Source organism: Vitis vinifera, chromosome 18 (genome assembly GCF_030704535.1).
Source record: "Vitis vinifera cultivar Pinot Noir 40024 chromosome 18, ASM3070453v1".
NCBI classification, from domain to species: Eukaryota; Viridiplantae; Streptophyta; class Magnoliopsida; order Vitales; family Vitaceae; genus Vitis; species Vitis vinifera.
Genome location: NC_081822.1, coordinates 35,529,881 through 35,552,998, shown reverse-complemented (window position 1 = coordinate 35,552,998; position 23,118 = coordinate 35,529,881). Strand labels below are relative to the sequence as shown.

Genomic DNA, 23,118 nt, shown 5'->3' with positions numbered 1-23,118 from the left:
CTATAGGGTCACATTGGCCTTGTCATGTACCTATTGAAACATGCCCTGTTTTCTAAACAAGTTTAGTGGATGAAATTATGCAATTTCTTGAACTTTAGTATGAGGACTTAGATTCTAGGTGGGATATCTTTAGTGCCTAATTCTGAGCATGATATGTTAGTTTACACATCTCAAGTAAAATTCCAATTTTAATTAAAGGGAGAATTACCCTTAAGGGTAGGTTGGGAAAAAAATTACCGAGAATGATGGGTAGATTTGATAATTCTTCTGAAGGCCTAACATTTTTATTAGACCAATTTACCCTGAATTAAATTCTAAAATTATAATTTTTAAAGAATAAAAGAATTTAAAAAAAAAATGGGAGAAGACTACCGTTCCAATGTCTTTCCTTTGAAACCTTCCCTTTCGCATCTTTCCCGTCAAGGCTTCCCTTTTAGATCATCTGGGTGTTTTCACGGTGGTATCATATTGTGTGAGATACTGAATCTCGCGTAGGCGTGTATAGTTCCATTATTCTAGTGGTGACCCCATTGAAGACTTCCATTCTGCATCATTGTTGGCATGTCTCCATTTTGAATATTGTGGCTTTGACGATGTCTTCAACCGCTTTTTTTTTTTTCATCGTATCTGAAAGAGGCGATTTTTTTTTTCATTTAAATATGAGAAATCTTAGATTTTAGTTTCTAGGGTTCATTTAAATTTTTTCATCATATGATTTTAGTTTCTAGGGTTTATATGGAGTACCTATTCACTGAACAATTGGATTATTGCGATGTTATGTTCTTCGATTTGTAAGAGAAATGGAAAGATAGAGTATGAATGAAGTTTGATTGCGTTATTTAAATTGGTTATTTGGGGAAAACCAATCTGACTTCTTATTGAAGTTGTTGTAGTTATTTTCATTATTTGTTGTAGGTGGTCATTGAAAAATGAAGGAGAAGAATGGAAAAAATAACTTAAAATCTTATTTTCTTTTCTAGCTTTTAGTATTAGTTTCTCAAATATGTTATCTTTTAGATGTTCTATGTAATTTGTATTATTTCTTTAGGATTGTGTTTCCAATATTTTCTTAGGGAATATTGGACATCATTTTTTAATGCAAACAAAGAATCATCTCTTTTTCTACATTTCAATTCTTTCAGATTTAATATATATATTCTTGGGAGTTGTTAGACACCATATTGGATGGTCAAGGGACATAGCATATGAAAAAATAAACATAAATAAATTAAATTATGTTGTAATATATTGTAATGTTAGTGTATTTGTATCGTAAGTATAATGCATTTATGTTGTACCTATTTTTATAAATTATATACGGTTTAAAAGGTTAGCCATGATGAACATTTACAATGTGTACATATTAGATTACCATCAAACAACTTAAATGTGTTATCCACTAATACAATGCCTCAATGTGTTTACAATAGCATGTATGTAACGATATGTGGGATCACTAATAGTAGTTATACCAAAATAAATAAGAGTACAATACAAATGCCCTATATTTACAATACAATTGCACTAGAAGTACAACATATAACAACATTACTTGATTCATTATACATTTAATTATGACAATTGATTATTTGATATAAATTCTATAGTGCAGTGTGGAGTATAATACATGGATAAAAGGCAAAAAATCATACAATACAACCAGGTTTGAACATTCTTTTAATTAGTATTATTTTATTTCAACTATAATAATGTTTGACATTGTTGTTTAATTTTACTGTATTAATTTTTATTTTATAATATCGTTTATTTACTTCTACAGGAGGTCAAAATAAATAGTCGTTGCTCCACCAAAAAACTTAGACATCTACTTGATGATCTAAGTGATGAAAAGAAGAATATAATTCAACATATTACCTTTGGTGGATTGCTTCAGCTCTCTTCCATAGAGATAAGGCATAACTTATGTAGATGAATGATAAATCATTTCAATATAGCCCACTGTAGGTTAGACATGGGACAAGAAAGACAATTTCTAATTACTTGTTTTGATGTAGGTGAAATTCTGGGTATTCCATATATTGGTAGGAGGCTCCTACTTTCACCTACCAATAAGAATAATAGGATGGAAAACCTATCAGACCTTATAGATAGGCTGATCTCAATGGAAGACATGGGCGACTTCAAAAAAAAATTTATATTCTTCTCATGTGCTACATTACTTGCTCCAACATCAAAGTTGGATGGTAGTCATGAGTTATGGTGTACTTTGCTTGCTGGAGACTTTGACATCGATGTTAATTAGGGCCAATTTGTACTTGACACATTGGTTGTTGGAATTAGACATTTTTTATTGGGTAAAGGCTCATGGTTTACAGGTTACCTTATTTTTTTGCAGGTAGATACCTTTTTTTATTAAATGCTGAAGGTTTCCATATCATTTTCTATGTTTTAATAAGTCTTTTCTAAATAACGTATTGATGTGTGGAATATTTGTGTATCAACTTTTTTATGTAAATAAATTCTACATTCCAACCATGTTGGTGCCATGTACCATCCCAATATGTGCAACTTGGAGTGATGACTTGATGAAGAAAATAGTGTATGCAGAGTTGTAGGATTATGGTGACTTTGGACTAGCCGATGTAAGGGACAAAATTTTCTTTAAACATTTTCTTTTATTTTCATATTTGAAAAATAATTTTTTTTAAATTGTATATTCTTTATATTATTGTAGGTTCAGGAAGATGAAAAGGGGAAGATGCGCATGAAGACCCTGTTAATCAAGTAGATGAAGTTAAAGAAGAGACTAGTGATGTGAGAACCTTCTACATCTATTATTTTATTTAAAGAGCAAACCAAATATGTTATGCATAATAATATACATCTTTTACACTTTGTACCATTTTATAGGAAATTATAGTAGAATATAATGCAACGGAGAGATAGATTCACTAATTGCTTCGAACAATGAGAGAAGCAATTGATAAACTAGCAAAGTGGCATAATACAAATAAAACCCCATCATCTTCTCATCGAAGCGGAAGTCATAGCCAACTTGATATCAATGATTCTTTCCCATCACCACCACATGGTAGTACGGTTTTTATAGCACTAGTCATTATAATTTTGTATTACTTTTAATTTAATTGCAAATATTCTATAATTTTTTTTTGGAAAAATTAATTTTGGTTGTTATGCAATTTGAAATTAGTTTATGGATCACCACTGAATGATTGTTCCGCTAATGGTGAAGATAATGCAGGCCCATCGACCTCACAACCAGCAGCACAACATAGCAGTATACTTTCTTCATTTTTATTTTTTAATATCAAAATAATAATGAGTACATAATAATGGCTAGTATTTCTTGTGCATGTTATTTTCGTTAATGAATTTTATTTTCTCTTATTTTCTATACATATAGTTGAAGATGAAGTTCAAACGAATGCTATTATTCCTTACCAGACTGGACATCCTCCATTACGTTCATATCGGCTACGTCGACATGCTATTGCCCTATAATCACCATATGTGGTACAATCGTCAATCAAATTTTCAGCGTCTTCATCTGTAGCAAAGCAAGTTTTGGCATATGAATTAGACAATACACGTGATAAAAGGTAAGGTTAAACTTAATTTAGTATAAACAAATACAATTAAAATAGCCATTTGAAATAATTAGTTTTAATTTCTAACATCTTAATTATTAATGTGTAGCCAAATATTATGTTCCATGTATGATTTCTTCTTGACAAGGTTTGACTTCAAATGCTCGGGACCCGACAAATTGGTTGACAATAAGGTATTCATATTTAGTTATGTGAAGTTAGGGTAAAATTAATCTAAAACTATATATCTAATTTTCATTAATTTACATGAAGGTTGTAACCATGCATTGTTGAATTTTGAATGGTATGAATAAAGAAAATAGGAAGCATCTCTTATCTCCAAACTTTGCGGTAAGATATATTGTAAGAATTATAGATTGGTTTTCTTGTTTTACGTAGATTGTTTTACTCTAATGTATGTTTTGTATTTTTTTTTTATTACAGTCTGATGTGGAAAAGAAGAGGGGTACATTATCTCCAAAATACATATGTGACAATTTATGGAAATATTTAAAAAATACTCGGTTGCACACATATGAACGGGTTTTATTTAGTTTAATGAAAGTCATTTGTAGTTGGATATTTTTAAGTATTGTGTAGAAAATACATTAACACAACTAATTTGATAAAATCATTGTTTTTTTATTTTTTTGTTCATTTTAGTTGTTCATACCAATATGCAAGAAAAATCATTGGTACTTAAACATTTTGAATATTCATGCAAAAAGAATCGAGTTGTTGGATTCATTAATTGACGGAAGGAAAAAGCGGATGAATGCCTTCACTGAGAAACTGGTAAATATAGTTATAGTCTAATTACTTATGTGAATTGTTGTCATTATTTTTTAAAGATGTTCATATTTATAATTTTATATTGTGTTAAGGTGAACGTTTTGTCAACTGTCATTAGGATTCAAGAAAAAAGACCATCAATGGACATGATAGAATTTGAATTCGTTGTTCCCGAAGTTGTCCAACAATTGAATCCGTAAGTTGCAAGATTTGTATTCCTCTTTAACTATGGAAAGAAAATGAGGTTATAAATTTACTAATTTGATGCACAATTTACTTATAATTTCCTTAATTACTATTTACAGGATGGATTGTGGCATATTTGTAATCAAGTTTATGCAATTATGGAGTAACGATGGATTTTTTCTACAATTGCAAATGTATTATATTGTGTTGAATAAAATATTTTTTATTTTTTATGTTCGTGAATTTTCGTTAATATTCTATTATATACTCTTTTGTATAAGACAAGGTCATAAAGTACAGGGAAAAACTCCTAACACAACTGATAATGTCTCCAGAAAATGAAGTCAAGGAAAATGTCTACCAATCTATGGATGAGTGATGTTGTTTCATTAGATAATTAGGCTATGTTGTTTCTGAAATAAGATTTATTTAAGATTATATAAGTTGAGAAAAGTCATTCTAGGAGTTTGTTTGGTCTATAACATTGTAAGCATGATGAAGTCACATTTTGAAATTATGGTTGGCAGGTGGATAATAGTTCATACAAGCAATAGTTTGGAAATGGAAGTTCTATTATGATTTTCTTATTTTTTTTGTTCTTTTGTTGGTTTATAGTAGTTGATTTTTTTTACAGTCTAATGGAGTTCTAATTCCAAATTTACTAGTCTGATGAATGATATAGATATTGAAATGACCATTGCCTATTTTATGATTTTTTTTGCAAGTGGAAAATGATGATTGCCTATTTTACCATCGTCATATACCTTCCTAACATTTCAACCTTGACATGGTAAAAGCTACCATTTTGAGTTCATTTGAACCAAAAAAAAATTAGAAAAAAATAGAAAAAATAATAAATAGATTTTAATTTAATAAAATAAAATTTTAATTTGACATATTTGTATAATTTATTTCTACACAAAAATAAGTTTATAAATACTCTATTCTATAATATTTTCAGATCGTTGCAATTTAAAAAAAAAAATACAAAAGCTCATTATCAAAGCTAAAAAGACATTTCTAATTTGAGGTTACAAAAAAAATTATTTTAAGACATACTTGGTAAGAAGGATATGATTTTCCTTCAGTATTATGTCTTGGTATTTGCCTTTGAAAGACATTATACCAATCGTCGTGAAAAATTACAAACATAAATCTTTCAAAAAACAGGTGAATATGGCGACCAAACTTTTCAATCAACTTTTCTCTGTTGCTTTTAAGTAGCTTCACATTTGTTGAACCATTATATATAAGAAATTGGTAATCAACCCAACAAATTGGACTTTATTTAGTCAAAATATCGCATTGTTAGTTTATGTTGTAATTTATCATATGATTAGTGTTTTTTAAGATAATGTTAGTGAATTTATGTTGTAAATGTAATAAAAATGTAGTGAAAACTGTGAACTATTACAATTAAAAATCTAACACAAATCCACATGATGGAGATAATTAACCTATTACAAATAACTACAAATACAAATAGATCACAGTACAATAAAATTAAGCATTACATGTATAATCCAAAACATAATAGACATGAAGTAAGTGTATGATTAAACAATTTTCAAACATAGAACAAAAAATAAAAGTAGTCCTACTAAAATTACTTTCTGCATGAACTCAATTCTTGTTCAAATATGTTTAAAATCTTCATCCACTCCATACATTCTTCTTTGAACAACCTTTTCTAGTTCTTGGTAGGTGTTGTTATCACCAAATCTTTCGGGGAATGCCCATTTAAAGAAATGATAGTCATCTCTAGTATTTGCATATTGACAACAATAATATAACCTATTTGGGTTATCCTTTGATTCGGAAATTCTAACAATTGCCCTCTGTCTTGGTGAACATTTACACGTTCAGTTATGATAAAGTAGATATTCATTGTTTCTAGTATTACCTCTTGTATTTCTAAATGAAGCACTTGAAGATGTCATGATATAACCTGTATTTCAATGGAAAAAAAAGTTAAACAAATGTAATGAACATGTACAAAGTTAATAAAAATAAAAACATGGTTACAAACCACCTTAAATAATGATAAGATCATAAGTCTAACTAAGTGACATATGTAATACAAACATCTTTGTCATGACAATCAAGTAAATAAGTAAGTTCCAAAACAAATTCTTACAAATTCTAATTTCATAAACCACACATATCATCACAATCAAAATAAGATAAAAAGTAGCATGCCACCATACAAGCATAACACTAAAATCATGGAACAGGTAATGGATTTTTGCATGACGCTCGATTATGGCCTGCAACTTGACATAGCAAACAAAAGGTAAGCCTTTTTTAACTAAATTGAGACTCTATTCAACGGTGTCGAGGCCTTCCAGGTGGTTGTTTTGAGCATGGAGGTTTAAGTGAAGGATATAAGCGACCTTGAGCATCACGAACACATCCATCAGCATCAATTATTGGCATATTGTGATTTGGAATTGAATTGAATGTCTAGAATATATCAACTCTTGCATTGGAAGCTTGAAATATGAGTTAACATATTCATAAACATCATGTTTCATCTCGCGTATTGCTGCACATGCATGCACACAAGGTATTCCAACCATTTGCCAAGCCTTACAAGTACATGTACGCTCTCCCAAGTTCATGTCTACATATACCTTCATATTGAATACCTTAAACACACCACCAACATAGGGATATACAGGAAATGACCAACTCTTTATAATGTTTTCCAACAACTTTTCCTCGGTCTTTAGGCCAATTGGAGCTTTCCAATTTATGTAGTAGTCATATGATCACATGCTAGATGAACAAACTTATCTAAAAGTGTCATTACTAAGTTGAAAATTGTGTAATGACGTTCCTCCATCAGCCAAGCATTGAATGATTCAACAAGATTAGTTGTCATCTTATCCCATCGTTTTTTGGCAAACTTTGACATTGCCCAATGTTGTAGACTGTTCTCTTCAACCCACTTCACTAGGTCACTGTTATATGTCTTTAATTTATCCATGGCTACAACATAATCGTCATCTAACCTAGCATACTCAACACTATCAAGTAGTAACAATGCATCCACTTTACATTTTTTTCCCTTCATACTATGTTTCATCACATAGCTACTAAAATTCTCTTTCATATGACGATAGCAATATGCATGATTTTCTACTCCAAAAAGTTGACAAATACTATGAAGGATTGCTTGATGCCTATTTGATATTATGACTACCTCTTTATCTTGAAGTATGCCCTTTAATTTCTGCAAAAACCACAGTCAATCCTCATAGTTTTCTGAACTTACAACACCAAATGCAATTGGGAACATGCCATCATCGGCATCATAAGCTATTGCAGAAAATAAGGAGCCCCTATACGGTCCACTCAAATGGGTTGAGTCAATTGCAATAACAAGTCAACAACCCATTGAAAACCCTTGAATTGAAAAATAATGTGCAATGAACAATTGCCAAAAATGCCCATTTTGTCTGGTAGATTCAGTAATCGTCCCTGGATTAATGTCTATCAATCTCTGACATAACCATGGCAACAACATATATGAGTTTTCTGGAAGACCATATATTCTCTCCTTTTCCATTTCTTTGTATGTCCAAGCTTGCTAATAACTCAATGAAACACCATACCAACTCCTGAAATCTTTGCAAATTTGATGAGGCAAATACTGAGAGGTTGCCCTTATTACTTGCTCTATGACATGAGCACCTCTCCTTCCCCGCATTGAAGGTTAGCTTGAACACTCAACATCTGCACAATTATTATGTACATTGTTGAAGATGTTAACTTTCAAAATTTTGGTTGTGCCTACTGAATTAGCAGTTATTCTCCAAGGGCACCCATCCACTAAACAACACATAGATATTCGCTTTGGAGAGTTCTTTTTTAATTTGTATTGAAATCTACCAACTAATGACATTGTATATAATGCATTTCTAAATCCATCTGCATTAGGAAAACTATGCCCACTCTCAATAACAAGTTGAGGACAAAGACTTAAATCATGTGGCTCAACTTCAGTTTCTGCACATCTGGACATGAAGCCTTGAGAAAGTCCTAAATTAGACTCATTGTTTGTTTGACATGATGCAACCGAATTATGTGTCTTCTCCATACTATTATGATTGTATTTTATAGCACACTCAATTAATTAATATTATAAGAACCTTGCATCATGGAATTAATGACAACTAATACAAGATATATCACTTACCAATAATCATTTTTCACATTGACTATACCTTCTTCAACTTCTACTCTTTGAGTTCGTTTTAATACATAAATACGAGCATAATCATAACTATGGGATAACATCATATACATGTCCTCATCATCATCCAACTGTTGAAGTGCAGATGGATCAAACTCAAGGGTGTAATGAAATGTATATCCATTTGAATTAATATCCAACCGTTCACATGCCTTTGAAACAAAATCAGCATATGACATCCCTTATCCAATGTACATGTCTTTTTGTTGCCCACCCTTGTATTATATTTGTTTATCCTCCTTAGGTACAATCTCCCTTCCTTCATGAAGGTAGCCATAAATGGAATTTCCCAAATCCATTTACCAATTCATAAGTACGTCTTCTTTCACCGACAATCAAATCAATCCATTTCACAATATTACAACCAAGGAAAATTTTACAACAAATACAAAATAAACAAATAAAAATTATAATCAATTGAAACATATTTTATATAATAAAGAACAATATTTTTTGTATATTAGACATGTTAGGGATATGCCAAAGAACCCACAACTGCCCAATTTCATAAGAATTTTGAAATTTTCAAAATTTTATCTTATCATAATGTATAGTAATGTTATTGTATTTGTATTGTAATTGTAATGTATTTTTATTGTACCTCAATATTTTTATATAAAAAAAATTAATTTTATAGATTTTTTTTATCCATCATTGGATTATCATCAACAATTGCATGTATTGAAATTACAATAGTGTATTTTTGTTGTCTTTTTATAATTTTGACTTGCAATGATGCTTTATGATAGGAATACAACATGATAGCCTAGAAATGTCAGTTCAGCAAAAAAAAATTCAATATTTTGTCATTTTGGTATATTGTAATGTATTGTAATGTTAATGTTTTTTCGTTATAACTATATTGCATTTGTATTGTACTTGTACTTTATAACTGAAGTAATGGTTATTTTACACAACCTTCAAACTACTAGGCATTCAACTCATCATACCAAAATAATACCTATACAAAAAGGTAACAAATTCATAACAAAAATATAGTGATCTTAACTTTTTAACAAATTCATAATAAAAAACAAAGTGGTCCCATACAAAAGGGATTTCAGTTTTCAATGAAAATTCAAATATGTTCATAAATACACAAACAAAGTAGTCTCAAACAAGCATGAGACAACTGAGAAAATTTTTTCTTCTGCCATGTCAAAAAAGTCTTAACAGCAAAACTAAAGTGCAAAACTTTTCAATGGAAATCAATAATAATCATATCAAACAACCCACCCAGAAAATAAATTAAAAATAAAAACACATCTTCAATATGACCAAAATAATATAAAAAATTCAAAATAATAAATTTAAATAATATTTTACTCAAAAAAAAATGTAATTTCTTTCTCAAAACCTCCTTCAATATTTCAAATCTAATATCTTAGATCTACATTGTTAAAATTGTTAACTTTTCGTTCCTTCAATCCGATTTTTAAATTATTTATTTATTTATTTATTGCATAAACTCACGTATTTTTGTTTTTTTGGCATTTAAAAAAAAACTTACCTTTAATGGATTTCCTGCTAGATTCACAAAAAAAAAAAAAAAAAAAAAAAAAGCTTGTTAAAAACGATTTCAGATCATGATTTGAACTGTTTGACCTTTTTCCTTTTTCTCTTTTTTCTTCTACAACACCGACAAACAGTAGGTAGGTTAAAGAAGACTTTTTTTTTTCTATTGTTTTTCACTTATTAAGGGTAGTCTTGACATTTAAACAAAATAAGGCCTTTGAAAGAATTATCATAATTTCACCATATCCTTCAGAAGAATTATCAAATTTATCCACCCTTCTCGATCATATTTTTCCCTAGCCTACCCTTAAGGGTATTCTCCCTTAATTAAATGTTTCCTCCTCCAATTATTTTTTGGTTGCAAATTGATAAGAGTACTTTATGGTCCATTTCTAAGTGGATATTCCTTGAGACTATGTCGGAAGTCTATGTTTAAATGAGAGTCCCTTAAGAAACATATCATAGCAGTCTACAAGTTCCTACCAATTCATATAACCTATTTAATAAATTTGATATGCCATGGTCACATGATTGCAAAACGACATAAGTATTTATATGTTTGAGTCAACTGTAATTATATTTATGTCATAATGTCAACCCATATAAGTTTTTTAATAAATTGACTACTCAATTTATTTAACTCCTTTATTTAATCTTAAAATGATCAAACCAATTATCTCCTATTTAATTTTTTATTTTTTATATTTAAAATTATAAAAAAATTATAAATATCATATAGTTCAAAAAAAAAATTAAATTACTAAGAATTTTATATTTTTTAAAAATTATAAATACTACAAATATTTATAATTAAAAATACTATAAATTAATTAAAATAAATTTATTGTAAATAAGTTAATTTTAATTATCTTATTATACATTTTATATAATAATTAAATACAAGATAAATATAAATTTAAAAATAAAATTATCAAAGATTTTTAAATAATTTTTTTATATATTTAATAATGTTTTTGTATTTTTCAATATATTTAAACTAAATATAGAGTTTGTTTGATAATGATTCTAGAAAGCGTTTTTTATATTTTAATACTTGAAAATTTTTATCATTTAAGTATTATAAATATTAAAAATACTTTCTAAAATTACTTCCAAACGTACTCATAATATCGTTTAACATTAATATATTTTCAAATTCGATATATATTGTTAATGTTACAAAATTATTGTACACATCAATTTCTTTATTAAAAAAACTTCCATATATATATATATTATTGTTTCGCTTCTTCTATTATTTTTTGGATTTTTTTTAATATTTTAATAAGTTTTGATTAATTTTCATGAACCTAACACTATCCCTAACATAGATGTTTTCAATTATAATGCAATTAACATTATTTTACTTTTCTTACCAAAAAAATTAAATATAATATTATAAAATTAGCACTTAATCCTTATGGCATTGGTACAACGAGAGTTTAACCCTTTTCACTAGCCCAACCATCCTTTCTCAGCATAGCGATTGGAATTACTTTTATTTTGAAAGTGTTTTTGAAAATAGTTTTAAAAATTAATTTTTGAAAAATATTTTTAAAATTTATTTTGTGATTTTTTATAGAATAAAAATATATTTAATAATTTGAAATGTTATTACCTTATTTTTTAAAATAATTTTTATGATTGTATTTTAACTTTAATTATCTTCTTTATTTATAAAATTACTTTTTAAAATAACTAAAAATGGAAACAATTAAAGGCATTGAAAAGAATTAAAATGTGTTCACACAAAACATATTTTATAAAACATGGTTTCTTTTTTCCATTTTTTTTTCTTTTTTGAAAATTGAAGACAGTTTTTCATAAGTCTCTGGTGTGCTTTGTTCTCTACATTGACACTCTCGTTTCTCTCTGTAGCTTTGTAGAATTTTCGTTCAAATCCTGAATTTGCAGAAGAATCCAACCACGTTTCTCTCTTTCTCTTCAGGTTTCTCAGGAAACTTGGAGTGTGGAGAATTGATGTGTATTTGCAATCTTAAATCAAACGGTACATTTCTCTCCATTTAGCTTTATCTCTCTACAGTACAACTTGATTGGGTGAGTGATCCGAATTTTTTAGTGATGTTTTTTCTGTCGGAATGGCGCAGATGTTGGGACGAACCCCTGAAAAATCTCTGTAGGAGAGCAGGTGCGCATTACCGCCATTCATGCAATCGAAAATGACGTTGTCGCAGGTTCTCTCTGTAGCTTAAGGCTGTGAGTGTGATTTGGAAAATAGTGATTTTCGAATTTTGATTTATTTGGCCTTTTTCTTTTTTTTTTTTCTTTTTTTTTTTCTAATTTTATGATTTGCTGCAATTTTGTGGATCTTCCTTCAATTTTATGAGTTACTGCAATTGTGTGTTTGGGTTTTTAATTATGTGATTTAGATTTAGGAAAATGGAAAGTTGTGAATTCTGAGTTCTTCTCTCTTTTTCCCTCCTTGAATCGTAAAGAATAGCTAGAATGTTGTTCCTGACTTCAGTGACCTATAAATGAGGGGCATCCTCTCTATGAACATAGGGTCTGGCAATATCAAAAAGGCAAAATCCTTGATTTGATAAAAAAAATAAAAAATAAAATAAAAAATAAAAAAATTGCAAATAAGGAGTATTATCCACATGATGGTGTTAATTTGAGAAAGAAAATGTGTTAAGTTGTTCAAATTGCAGACTACAATGGGTTAGCATAAGGACATTGAAGCTTATTCAACAAGAAAGAGTACCCGACCTGTCTGCCCACTCATTGAGGAAAGCTGATTCAAATTGCAAACTAAAAAGATGGAAGTGCACCTAGTCTTATATATACCAATCAGCCTTTTTCTGCAATAGCACTTACTATAATATGGTGTGGAGACAACAGATGGAAAATTACAAGAACAATAGGTTTAATTCCCAATTTTACTTACATTTTTTGGGTTTTGTACATTAAACATTTCTGATGTTAAAATAAGGGTCTCTTTGCTGTTTGTTTTGAGTTGTAACATAGGATCAGTACTCACAAACTTAGCATGCATGTCAGAGACTGTGAATTGGTATTTTCTTACCTATTCCACCTTTTTCTTTTTAATGAAAAATGAACTTCAATGTGGCAATGGACTCTGTAGCTAGCTGAAGGTGATAAACTCCAGAGAACTGGATATTGTCTTTTGAAAATTGTCCATTCTATATCACTTGTTTGGGTTCTCTCGCACATATTGTCTTGTGTTCTTTTTAAATGCTTGAATTAAAGAGCGAGGCTGAAGAATAATATTTCATTCTTCACAGAATACTTGTCAACAAGTATTTTAAAAGTCACAAGCTGATTGGATCTCTTGTTGTTTTTATGTTAAATGTAATCCAGAATTTCCTTTGGATCTTTTACTTCCTCTGAAGTTGAATTATTAATAACAAATTCCTCTGATTTTTATGTTATTTAGACTGCTGTTCCATCAAATAATATCATAACTCAGTTACTGTATTCTTTTATAGAACCATTGGAAATTTGTGCTTTCCCTATAATTTGGATTCAATCTAATGTCTGCCTAATTGGCTCTTGAAATAAATATGATCATTTAGGTATTTACAGTGCATTATCTTTCTGTTGCTCTTTCATAACACTTGAGTTCTTGCTTTTTACTGAAGAAGTTCCTTTAACTTGCTGACTAGAATTTCACACAGGTCAAGGATAAAACTGTTGAGCCAATAGGTGATACTGAAGGTATGACCTCTAGACTTCTTTAATATGTATTTCTTCTGTATTTCTTAATTTAAAATGGCCTTTGCAATCAAATATTTCTGTAAGGTTTTATAGCCATAGTTGACGGGGCATCTGATCTTTAATTTTGGGATGCATTTTGCTAAAGCAGTTAGTGGTTTCTATTGCCAAGAGGAGACTTGATTCATGCATGCACATATTACTTGGAAAAAAGGGAATTACCTACATTGACCTTACCCTTTTAACTCATCAGAAGGACCTTTCCCTTTTGACCTGCTATATGTTGCGCTCATCCCAAACTTTCAAGATTTTTAAAAATGAAGAAAGAGCTTAAAGCACCATATATTTATTTTTCCGCATGCATATCATATCTGAACTTGCTAGAGGGAGGACATGAGAGAACCTATTCCAACTTACAAGACCATTTTATATATCTTTCTTCATTGAGCAAAACACTGCAGTGAAAATCTGAATCGTCCAATCATATTAATTTTAATGAATAGATATTTATGTGGTCCAAATTGCAAACTAGGACATATTAGTGTTGCTTTTACGAATGTGCATGCACAGTATGTACCTATGACTTTTTCCCTATAAGTATTATTTTAAATGGGTGTGCAACTGTAGCCTAAGCTTAAGACAATGGAAAAAAATGAACATGGAAGAGGAACACAAAGCTGTCTTATTGGTAAAGCTGGAGAAGCTGAGTATTTGCACTCTCTGCAGGGCCAAATTGAGAAAGCTAACGTAAATGCATTTAGCTACTTGACTAGATAGATGTTTATAGAATTGATTTGGACAGATGTTTACAGAATTGAGAAAAAGGCAAACTAGCTGGGTTCCTAGTAACAAAGATCTTGACTAGACAAATGTTTATAGAAGTGATCCAGCATTGTGCTTTATAATGACTGAAAAACCATTACTGAGAAACAACAAAAATTGAAATAGCTTAGCATTGCGCTTTGCAGTGATTGAAAAATCATGACTATGATCAATGAAAATTGAATAGTAAGCTATATCAAGTATAAATTCATTGATTTCTCCAAATTTATATGTTCATATTGCAAAAGACAGTTGTGCACACATGTTAATTTGTCCTTTCCATATGGAAAATGTCCCACTGATCCATGGATGCCTCTTCTTATTTTCAATGTATTTTTCACATGCTTGAATGTCTTTGTAGAGCTAAACACAAGGTAGAATTGGATCTTTGTGCATAAAAAAATGCCGATCAGTTCCATGATCTTGGACTTCTCCAAAGGGCTGGAAGAAAATTAGCACTAGTAGTTTGGAATCCATTACATGAACATATGGAGACACTGAATGAGTAAATGTTTTACTCAGATGCTCAACACTAATAGATGCTCAACAAGCATGAAAGAATTGATACACAATTGGAGTAACTTGTATATTGTTTCCATGAAAACTATGTTAGGCTTGGTAATGCCCTTATCTGATGCTATACATATGCTGATTGAAATAATGCATACATACAATTACCTTTCCATTGTTATTTGGTTTTTAACTCTAATACTTGAGGCTGAAATATATTAGATGTGCTAACTTTTATGATTCATCACAGAAAAAATATCATATGAGAGTGTACACACATCAAAGCACAGATTACCTCCTGGAAGTTAGACATTTCATTTTAGGTGCCTTATAGTCTGAGGAATGATGTAAAAAAGTATTTCACTATGCACAACTTGTAATTTTATACACAAGTTTAGATATATATATATATTCTTCTTATATCAGGTATTCAGATTTAGGCTTTTACAATATATATGAAATCTACATGCATCAAAACATGAAAAAGGAAAAAATATAGTATAAAGGGGAAAACAGATCACTTGATCCCGAGAGTCAGTAGAGCTGCTGAGATATTAAGAGCCTCATAACCCTCCTCCACAAAGGCAATGTTAGGACTATCTTGTGGGATCATGTCCTCCCTTTTGAAACTCTCTTCATTGCGAAGAAGCTTCTCACTGCCATACTCCACTAAACCTCTGAGAATGATGGTCTTGTGCAGGCCAACAAGCAGGTCTTCATAATCTGTATCCCCTTTTTCCCCAACAAACACCACCATTTTAGAAAGGTCAATTCCCCATCTAACTGAAAGATACCTGCAGAAGACATAAATGCAAAGAGTCATTAGTGTTTTTTATGTGTGCCATATGTATGGGAAAAAGATCTTACCTTAGTGCTTGGGCCCTTGATGCAAATAAGGGTACCACATTCAACCTTGATGTAGCATGCGTATAGACAAGGTTGCAACGGAAGCCTCTCATCCGCATCCTTTGGTGCAAGTCATCAATTCTCCGAGTCTGCCATTCATTTATTTAAATAGGATCAAGCAGTGCATACTAGCCTCTACAAAAATTTTCATAGGAAATGGTTAGCAACAATCTTACCTTAGCTCCTGGTTTCACTCCATAAGAGTAGCACCTAGTACTACACACACCTGCATACTCCACAATGTCATCCTCAGCCCCCCCTTCTCCCTGAGCAAGCCTCGTCACTACTGATCTAACATTCTCACCAGGCCACCGATACTCCACGTGGGCTTCATACTCCAAATCAGCTATCAAATCCCTCCATGGATAGTAAATTTCACTCCCACTATTGCAAACCAATGCATCAATTTCTTCTAAGTTCACTTGGCAACACCTTAACTTCTCTAATATCTCCTGTAAACTCAAACCAGTCAACAATACAAATCCTATTAGGTTTAAACCAGAGCTTGTAGATTTCATCACATTTTTTATAATTGCTGGTAATCTCTCAGTGCAATCTCCATTGCTATCATAACAATCTGCTGCTATTACAAATAGCCCTTGCCTTCTTCCTGAATGATAGCTAACACTAGAATTTCCATTAGAGGAAGCCATGCGGGTTAGAGCTTCAATGAGTTCTTTCTGTCTAGTTGCTGCATCAAGCTCTCCATTAAGCTTGAAGTCTCCATCAACAGAAAACTTTAGAGAAAGGTCTTCTAAATCCCTTAGGGAGTCGCTCATGGGTTCTTCAATACTAGGTATGATCCCAAGATGGGTGTTGGGGTGCCGGTTCCGGCAATGCTCAACATGGGACAAGTAGTTACGACAGTGTTCCGGCCATGAAAACCGGTGGATGTTCTTTAGCCCATTTTTACGGCACTCTAACCATAAGTTCTTATCAGCAAGGAGCTTTAGAAGGGCATCTGCTATGCCTTTCTGGTCATGTGGGTCAACAAGGAGGCCATTGTTGAGTGCCTGGTAGATTAGAGTCCCTTGTTAGATAAAACAAATAGGTATGTAGAAGAAAACTAGTGAAGGTCCAATATATAAATTCTAATGACCATGGGTCAGGATCTAAACAAGCAAAATCCACAGGGTTGCTAGCCCAATAATTACCCATACTAGTCTAAAATTTACCTTGATAATATCCACAGGCCCACCGTTTTTTGTAGCAACAACAGGTAAACCATAAGCAGCTGCCTGTAAGGCAATAAATAGATTAGAATAGCAATCAGGAATTCATTATTATTCTTCTGTTAGAAAACTTTATATAGGTCAGAATGTTGTAGATTCACTATTATTTAAGCTAATAGGCTGCGAAGAAACTCAAGCTGTACCTCTATAAGTGTGAGACCAAATGGCTCCACAAGAGCAGGGTTGATAAAAACTCCCTTCAAAAGAAACCCACCACAGAAGTGTTACTGTTAGGAGTTTGTATATCACAATGAAAAGACAAAACAAGAAGGTTAAGGCATGGAAAACCATAAGTAGGAACCTAAGCGATGATATGTGGGTCTTGCAATTGACACAAAAAAGCTTAACCGAGCCATTTACACATAGAGATGATGGACCTTAGTTTTTCCGTTATCTTCTCCATCAATTCATATTATAAACTTTTAGCTAACCATTACCAACATCAATTTTTTGGATCGTAGTAGCTCTATTTTGGATCTTAGTCATCACAAAGTAAACCAGTGCCCACTACTGTTCTATCATAGTTCTCAGTGTGTTGAATGTTCCACAGGGGTTATGAAATTCACCTTGGTTTTAGCAGCCAACCTATATATCTCAGGAACTTCAGACTGTTTGTGATGCTTGGGATAGGCCACTTGACCATACAAGTCATACTTGTCTATGAACTTGAGCGCTGTTGTAAGAACAACTGAGCTGCTGTTTGACATTTCTTCTATGTCATCTCTGTTACCTAGAATCAAAGTCTGCAGAAACAAGACGAAATTAACAAGAAATTCAGCTCAGAATGAATGTTAAAATTGTATTTATTTTGTGTTTGGATAATGAGAAAAGGCTTAGAAGTGAAACTTTTTACCAAGTTGGCTAGCTCTCGGAGCTGTCGACACTCTCCAAAAGCCTTGAGCAGAGTGGTGACATTTTTCTTAGGATCTGGCCGGGACAGTGCAAGTATCATGGGCTTGTGTGGATTTGTGAAAAACCGCATAATCTGCATCATACTCAATTGAATAATTTCTCTTCCAGTTCAAGGGATTAACAACAGAGGATGCAAAATAAAAAAAATAAAAAATAAATACAACTAAAAGAATGTCTACCTCAGACCAGATTGGAGGTAGATGCCTTTTGTTTTGAGTTTTGTCAGAGCCGATTAAGGACTTGAGGTCACTGTCACCTTCTGAATCTTGGATTTTAACATAGCTGAAGTCCATCCCCGGTGGAATAACCTAAACCAGGAAGTTTAGTACCATTTGGTTTAGTTAGTTAAGCTATGGTTCTGAAGGGTTATCCAATTTTAGTAAAGCGATGCCATTTTAGAGCTCGTTTTTCTCTACCTTAGGCACAACTAGGTGCTGTTGGTTTTGTTATTTTAGGTCATTGTTGTGAGCACAAGAAGTAAAGAGAATGTCCATACCACCATCCTAGGCATGTTCCTTCCAAAGCAACTCACTCCTCGACGTCTCCTAACCCGAAGCTTCCTCTCCAACTTGAGATCAAACCCATCATACAGTCCCCATTGCTCTTCAATCTCTTGCCTTGTGCTAGTCACCACCATTTCAGCTGCATCCAACCCCAGCTCCTCAGCCTCAATTCTCCTCATTATCTTGTAAGTTGAATTTATGTCCTCCCTGGATAGCCTCCCTTGTTTGAGTAATTGCTCAAATTTGTTCCTACCCAGTGAATGTCCAGTTAGCACCATTGGCACATTCAAGGCCCCGGACAAGTGTGCTGCTACCTCCCCAGCATCAGCATAGTGACCATGAATAACATAAGGCCATATCGGCTTCCCTGCATCCACTTGTTCACCCAAAGCTCTTGCCATGTTGACAATGTGGCCTAGAGCCCCATCCACAAATTCAGGTATGTATGGCCATAGTGACTCTTTTGGTATGTACCTACATCAAAGTTCTTCTCATTAAGCCCATGTTTTCACCTTGTAATTACTCTAAAATCACAATGAAAACAATGCCAATATTGATGATATAGTTACCTATCACGAGGACCACACGGGATCCGGATAATATATGCTCCACAACTGCCCCCACCATCTGAAGGGCATGACAACATCTCAATGGGCTCACCATAGCTTGAGTCAACCTCTGTTGAGGTAATTTGTCTAGTGAGGAGGTCCACCCGATACACTCCCTTCGTATTTGCCAGAGCCCTCGCTAGTTCTACAACATATTTCACCTGGAAATTTCAACAAGACACCAAAGTTGGATTCATTTTTAGGCTCCAAACTGAGATAATTTAAACACCCTCTGGACTCAATTTGCATGAGATTGGCCTTGAGTTATGTGAAATAAAGCTTTAGTTATTTCTATGTCACAGAAAAGGACTCTTATACAACTTACTTGACCACCTGTATCTGAATCTCTTCCAAGTTCCATGTTTTCTCCACGTACTAACCCATGAATACTACACAAACAATAAACGTTATTTCTCAAAATCACATCATATTCAAAAATTTTGGCATTGTACGAGTATCTCATTTATATAACCATCATGATTCACATTCCATTTTGGTGATTATGCTTATGACAAAATACTGTGTAATTTACCTGATTAAGATAATATATAAGTGTCTGGACTTGTCATCATCTGACCATATATGCATATCAGAATTGATTCTGGTCATTTGCTCCTTGACAGGTTCTATTTGGTTGGGATCTCCTTTCTCCTTTTCCCCTTCAGAGAGCTCTGAAAGGTCATCAGCAGCATCATGGCGACCTTGCTCCCGCTCAAGACGCCGCTTTGTAAGCCTCTGTGCATCATCCCATGCAATCTACAAAACATAATACGTACTTCTTAATTCAAAAAGTATATAATTTAGAACTAAATTTATAGACACACAAATACAGAAGATTAATGTGGAGGCACTATAGCTCTTTAATACCAAAAGGGGTGATTGTTTTAGAATGAAAAATGGTGCGTGCAAGACTTTGTGGTCCTATGTTTTGTCAAGTTTTGAAGCAGCCCAGACCAATGGCCTGTTAACATTCAATTTCATTTGGTTCATGGCCCGGCTCATGCTCAACTCTGACAAATTCTAGGACAGTGAAGCACCTAGAGAGCTTGAGACGAACCTTGTCAGAGACAAGGATTTTGCTAAATTTTCTATAGGGCTATGCCCAAGTGTGGGCCCAAATTCACCAATTGATGCCTTTTTATTTCGATAATTCAATGAAATTTTGAAGCCAAATATTTATATATCGTGATTGGTCAGATATTTCTTAATATAAAGAGCAAATGGTAAGAAGTGTGGAAGGGGGACCTGCTTCTTTTTGCGAGCAAGATGCCAAATGCGCCAGCACATATTCTCAAGCCTGTTGCTCCTATCACGTGAGTTCCTTGTTGCTATCACCTGTCATTCACAAGTTATTTCCTTTCATTTCTCCTTTAAATTAAAACTTCTTAATAACATCAAAATCCACCCCCCACCCCAAACCAAAAATGAAGAAAAAAACCCTGGATGATACAACTCCCATCTCTATTATTGATGTTTCTTTCCCTTCCTTGTCAATTTTCCATGAGTCCATGTTCAAACACATTTTGTTATGAAATTTGTGCTATAAAGCATAACCCTAAATCACAATTTGTTTATTTAGAATCTTTCTATTTCTTGCTTAAATTGGGTGACTGCCAAAACTTAGAATAGGTATAGATAAATGTTTTAGACCCCCAACTTTCCTATAAAAGGAAATGACCTGACTTGAAATAAACCTCTTACTCTTTCCCCCTCAATAAATTTTCAGCAGATTATGTTTACTCTTTTGGAATGAAGTACTTTTTAACTGTTTTATTCAATAACACTAATATAAAAAATATACTTAATTATAAAAAACAGATTCTTTTCTAGGTCAAAAAAGGACAAGCTTTACATCAACCTCACTATAACCTTTATGTATATCATATATTTTTCTTTTTTTCTTTCTTTTTTTTTTGGGGGGGGGGGGGGGGGGGGGGATGGGGGGGGGATGCATAATTATTTGCTTTAGATGGGATGAGACACTTTTAAGGATAAGAAAGTTGAGTATGTTTTGAATAAAGGAGAAGATATGATGCCCATGCAATCCCATAACAACTGTAACCAAATTCTCTGTGTATGTATTCTCACTTGAAGACAGTGTAGGTCACTTTACAAGGTGCTAAATATCTTGATATAAGTATCTTCTTTTTTAGTACCATAAATTTAAATTAACATATATTTTACTTTGATGAATGAAAGAATCTAAGGGTGGTGATAGTGGTGGTGATAGTGGTGGAGAGTGGGGACAAACATGGTGATGCAAAGCTATGGATTCTCTCCATTGCATTTTAACCATCTTTGGCTTGAAAACAACCCCATAATTTGTCTACAAGTTAAGGGATTAAAGTCCATATAACTTAACATACAAACATTTCATTAAGGATGAATTTGAGTTTAACAAAAATCAAATGATTAATGTCAGAGCTTCGACCTTGACGATATAATACAATGTATAAATATTCTTGATTTTATGAAAGATTATATCCATGTCTATTATTATTTTTTTATATTCTCTTATTATGTTTTAATAAAAAATATATATATTAAATTCCATAAAATTAGTAAAATATTTTGGTTAGATTCTCATAAGTGACTTTCTAATAAAGTATCATGAATAACTATTCTTAATTTTGAAAAAAGTTATATCACATCAAACTTCAATTATTATAAAGGAAAGGAAAAATAGGGAAGAAAAAAACAGTTAGGAAAAATAAAAAACCAAAGAAAGGATTATGGAATTGAAAAAATAGGTGAGAGGAGAAGCAAGGAGCAAACCTTAATCCATGTCCTATGGAGATCAGATTCATCAAAGCTATTAACAACTTCTTCTACAAAGTACTTGGTGGGATTAAACACCTCCTCCTTCTCCTTCTCCTTCTCTTCCAACCTTCCAATTCTCACCTTCCCCTCAACAAATCTTCTCCTCCTACTACCATTATTCTTGCTGTTGCTCTTCTCATCACCATCTTCAACAACTCTCAGCCCATTTCTGCTACTTCCGGCATCCAATATCGCTTCCAAGTACCCGTTAATCCATTCATTTCCAGCCATTTTCCCACCCCTTCTCTGCTTCTTGGTGAGAAACAGTGGCTTTGAGAGTTCTGCTTCTTGGTGAGAAAGAGTGGCTTTGAGAGTCTGCAGTGCTTTGAAGAGAGGTAGAAGAGAGCGTTGGCTCTTTATAAGGCTTGAAATGTCTATTTTTCTATATATTGTGAAAAAAATTGACTTAAGATGTGAAGAGATTAAATAACTTGGATTGGGTTGCTTTGGTTCTCTGTCTCACCATTTTTTTTCCTCCCTTGAAGAGCATATTACTCAAACATCCTTATTCTTGTATTATTCTCTACAAGACACCTTATTCTTCTAATAGCCTCCACCACCCACCACACCTTTCTTTTTAAGGAAAAAAAAATTATTTGAACAACTTTTCAAAAAAATAAAGGGCAAAACTAATTAAACACATTGAACGGTTCATGTGGTGGAGAAGGGTTAGCCTCTTATATTTTATAATAACAATAATAATAATAAAGCTAATATGGAATATTCTGTGTATTAAGTGTGTTCAAAATTTTTGTGGTTTGACACCAGTGATTTGTATGCGCAACAAAG

At 32.3% G+C, this 23,118-nt stretch overlaps 1 protein-coding gene and 1 long non-coding RNA gene across 5 annotated transcripts; one reads left to right on the top strand and one right to left on the bottom strand.

The window, feature by feature from the left end:
• The first annotated feature begins 12,108 nt into the window (after nt 1-12,108).
• LOC104877462 (uncharacterized) lies at nt 12,109-20,236 on the top strand. Of its 4 annotated transcripts, none has more exons than XR_009464861.1 (4): nt 12,109-12,328; nt 12,429-12,537; nt 13,968-14,019; nt 20,133-20,236. It is a non-coding gene; the product is annotated as an uncharacterized LOC104877462 (long non-coding RNA). The 4 variants fall into 4 exon arrangements; XR_784558.3 differs by having other exon boundaries at nt 12,111-12,328; nt 13,980-14,019; XR_784557.3 differs by having other exon boundaries at nt 12,112-12,328; nt 12,429-12,515.
• LOC100232974 (sucrose-phosphate synthase 1) lies at nt 15,729-22,643 on the bottom strand (the record flags this gene model as incomplete). The annotated part of the gene is given in 14 exon segments (NM_001280928.1): nt 15,729-16,142; nt 16,216-16,343; nt 16,431-17,267; nt 17,430-17,492; nt 17,630-17,683; nt 18,053-18,229; nt 18,340-18,471; nt 18,578-18,706; nt 18,895-19,375; nt 19,471-19,670; nt 19,835-19,898; nt 20,042-20,265; nt 20,755-20,844; nt 22,285-22,643. Coding segments are annotated over 14 exon segments (3,132 nt in total). The 3' UTR covers nt 15,729-15,865.
• Nucleotides 22,644-23,118: the final 475 nt, after the last annotated feature.